The 2,500-nt window shown below is 40.7% G+C and overlaps 1 protein-coding gene across 1 annotated transcript in view; it reads right to left on the reverse strand.

The window, feature by feature from the left end:
- Positions 1-2,273, reverse strand: part of LOC138008294 (centrosomal protein 15-like) — an 11,458-nt gene extending 9,185 nt beyond the window's left edge. Inside the window, exon 1 of the mRNA XM_068855587.1 lies at positions 2,153-2,273. Coding sequence (XP_068711688.1) covers positions 2,153-2,223 — 71 coding nt within the window. The 5' untranslated portion in view covers positions 2,224-2,273. The remainder of the gene's footprint in view (positions 1-2,152) is intronic.
- Positions 2,274-2,500: the final 227 nt, after the last annotated feature.

Consider the following 2,500-nt stretch of genomic DNA (forward strand, 5'->3'; position numbering starts at 1 on the left):
TACTTAGTAATGTCACACTTTGCATGTAGTCAAATCATCATCATCATCCACCAATGGTGGTCTTGTGCCATCTCCAACAGCTGATTGTCATAAAAGCAGACTATCAGGGTCCCCCAGAAGACAATGAATCTAATAGCTGAACAGGGTTCACTGTCTCCCACGCTTCCTCCTCTCATGAGTAGGAACATACATTGCAAATTCTCTGACAGGCTCATATTCAGGCAAGGGGAGCATGTGACCAAGGAACCTCAATTGCCTCAATTCGCCTGATGTTCAACATAATTTGGTAATAGGGCATGCCGAAAGAATTCACTTGATCTTGTTCTCCATGTCCTTAGAGATGACCCATGACTCGCAGCCATACAGTAATACTGTAATACAAGTTGTGCTGCATAGTTTGTGTTGAAGTCAAATAACTTAGCTCAAAACAAAGGATCTACTTTGATAGGCATGTGTAAGGAGCTAGAAGGTCAAAATAATATAGAATAAGAACATTAATTTGTGTTGAACAGTAGAAAATCCTTTCATGCAACACTTTATTGTGAGGGTAATTAGCTACAGAAGATGGAGATCTTGATGGACTATCCCAAGCAAGGCAAACTCTATGAGCATCAGTTACTAAGGTCAGCAATGGTAAAGGTTAGTTTTAGGCTGATATGTTTGCTTTTATGGGAGCTTTTTCAAAATAGTTCAATATAGTTGGTCCACGACTCCTCTGATTCTTTGAATTCGCCTATCCTCCTGTACGTGTAGGTTGCCATTCTGGTTTGAATCTAGAGATATCCTCACCGCCAAAATGTAATAACCAACCAAGAATTCACAACACAAAACAGACCAATTTAATACAAGCGAGAAAATCAGGTTGCACATCATGTGACCAACTTGTGAAAAATTATGTCACGCCAGACTGTCACGTGTACACAAAATGTAAGTAGCTACATCATTACAGTTATATTACTATATAAAGGCCAGTTTACACGGTGCGACTTGTCGGCCTGATTTTTGGCGGCGGCTTTGAAAAAAATCGGGCTCACATAAAAAATCTGTTGCAGTGCAACACATGTTTGAAGTGTTGTTTATTAAAAAGCCATGTCATGCGGTTGCCAGTTTCCATTTTGCTCCTTTTTTTGCTTACACATTTTTTTATTGCCAGTGGGTTTCTTTCGGTGCAATAAGCACAGTAAAACTGTCTACCTATAAAATTATAACATGTATCTACACTATTCCGTCGAAAAATATGTGATTCGCAATCCCCACTCCTCGGCCCTGAATCAAGTGCCACATTAAAGAAATGGTTTTGGGCATCCCCATATCACTAGATACATCTGGGGATACCTAAAATGCGGGGATATCACTGTGACAGCGGCTCATCAAATAGGAAAGGGTTTCGTTAAGCGGGCAGCCCTATGTATAGGCAGCCCTATGTATAGGCAGCCCTATGCATAGGCAGCCCTATGTATAGTCTGGCTTTTAATCCTGTAGTGTAGCAGCTCTTGTAACTTGCCCTATGCCCTATGTATAGGCAGCCCTATGCATAGGCAGCCCTATGTATAGTCTGGCTTTTAATCCTGTAGTGTAGCAGCTCTTGTAACTTGCTATTGTTTGGTATTGTAAGCAGCTTCTAATGTTTTTAAGTCTAACTCATTGCTTCAATTGTTTAGTCTTTTGTTTTTGGCTGGGGTAGCGAACCAATCACATTACACGTTATGAGACCTGCTACATCACCCTTTTAATCTTGAGACCTACTGCACTCAGCATAGACCGGTGCTAGTACCCGGGTCCCAGCTTCTAATAAAACCCGTGAATTAACAGGTGTCAGCTAAATTGCAGAATACCCCACAACTTATTTGCATTTCATTGAATAAGAATATAAAGCTCTATTGTATTCCGACTCGTTCTTCAGAGAATGCCGCCTACGGGAAACAAATAATGGTGAGGTGTTGCAGGGTATTCTGCAATTGCTCCCAGGTGTCTTTTTGAAATCACGGCTTAAAACTTGAGTCACTTAGTATTTAGTTAACACGGTCTAACACAGGTTCGAAATGCAAACAATAGAGATGATCTCTGCCCAATAAAAAATGGTTTAAAATGGCGTCTTCTCAAAAACAGACCTGCTAGTCAGAAGTTTAAGGAATTTGAATTAAATACGTACATTTCTTCGTGTTTTTGACTCAGCTGAGCTTCTCGAGCTAACCATTTTGTATACTTTATCCGATCGTCCATGTCTTCACATGCATGACTGCGTTTACGTTTGACAGATTCTTAATACTAGTAACTACTTGATGTAGGCAGTCATGTAGTGGTTCGGGAGTTCCTGTCACATAATGGTCCTAGTTCATACAAGGTGATTCCCTGGTACACAACTCCCATTATAGCGGACACCCTTGGGACCGCAATTTGGTGTCCGTAATAGCGAGAGTCCGTAATAGCGGGGTGCGAGAAAATTTTCATTTTAAACCATATTTACAGAAGGGGGTCACATGTGTGTTCATTTTCATTA

The sequence above is a fragment of the Montipora foliosa genome, chromosome 6 (assembly GCF_036669935.1).
Source record: "Montipora foliosa isolate CH-2021 chromosome 6, ASM3666993v2, whole genome shotgun sequence".
NCBI classification, from domain to species: Eukaryota; Metazoa; Cnidaria; class Anthozoa; order Scleractinia; family Acroporidae; genus Montipora; species Montipora foliosa.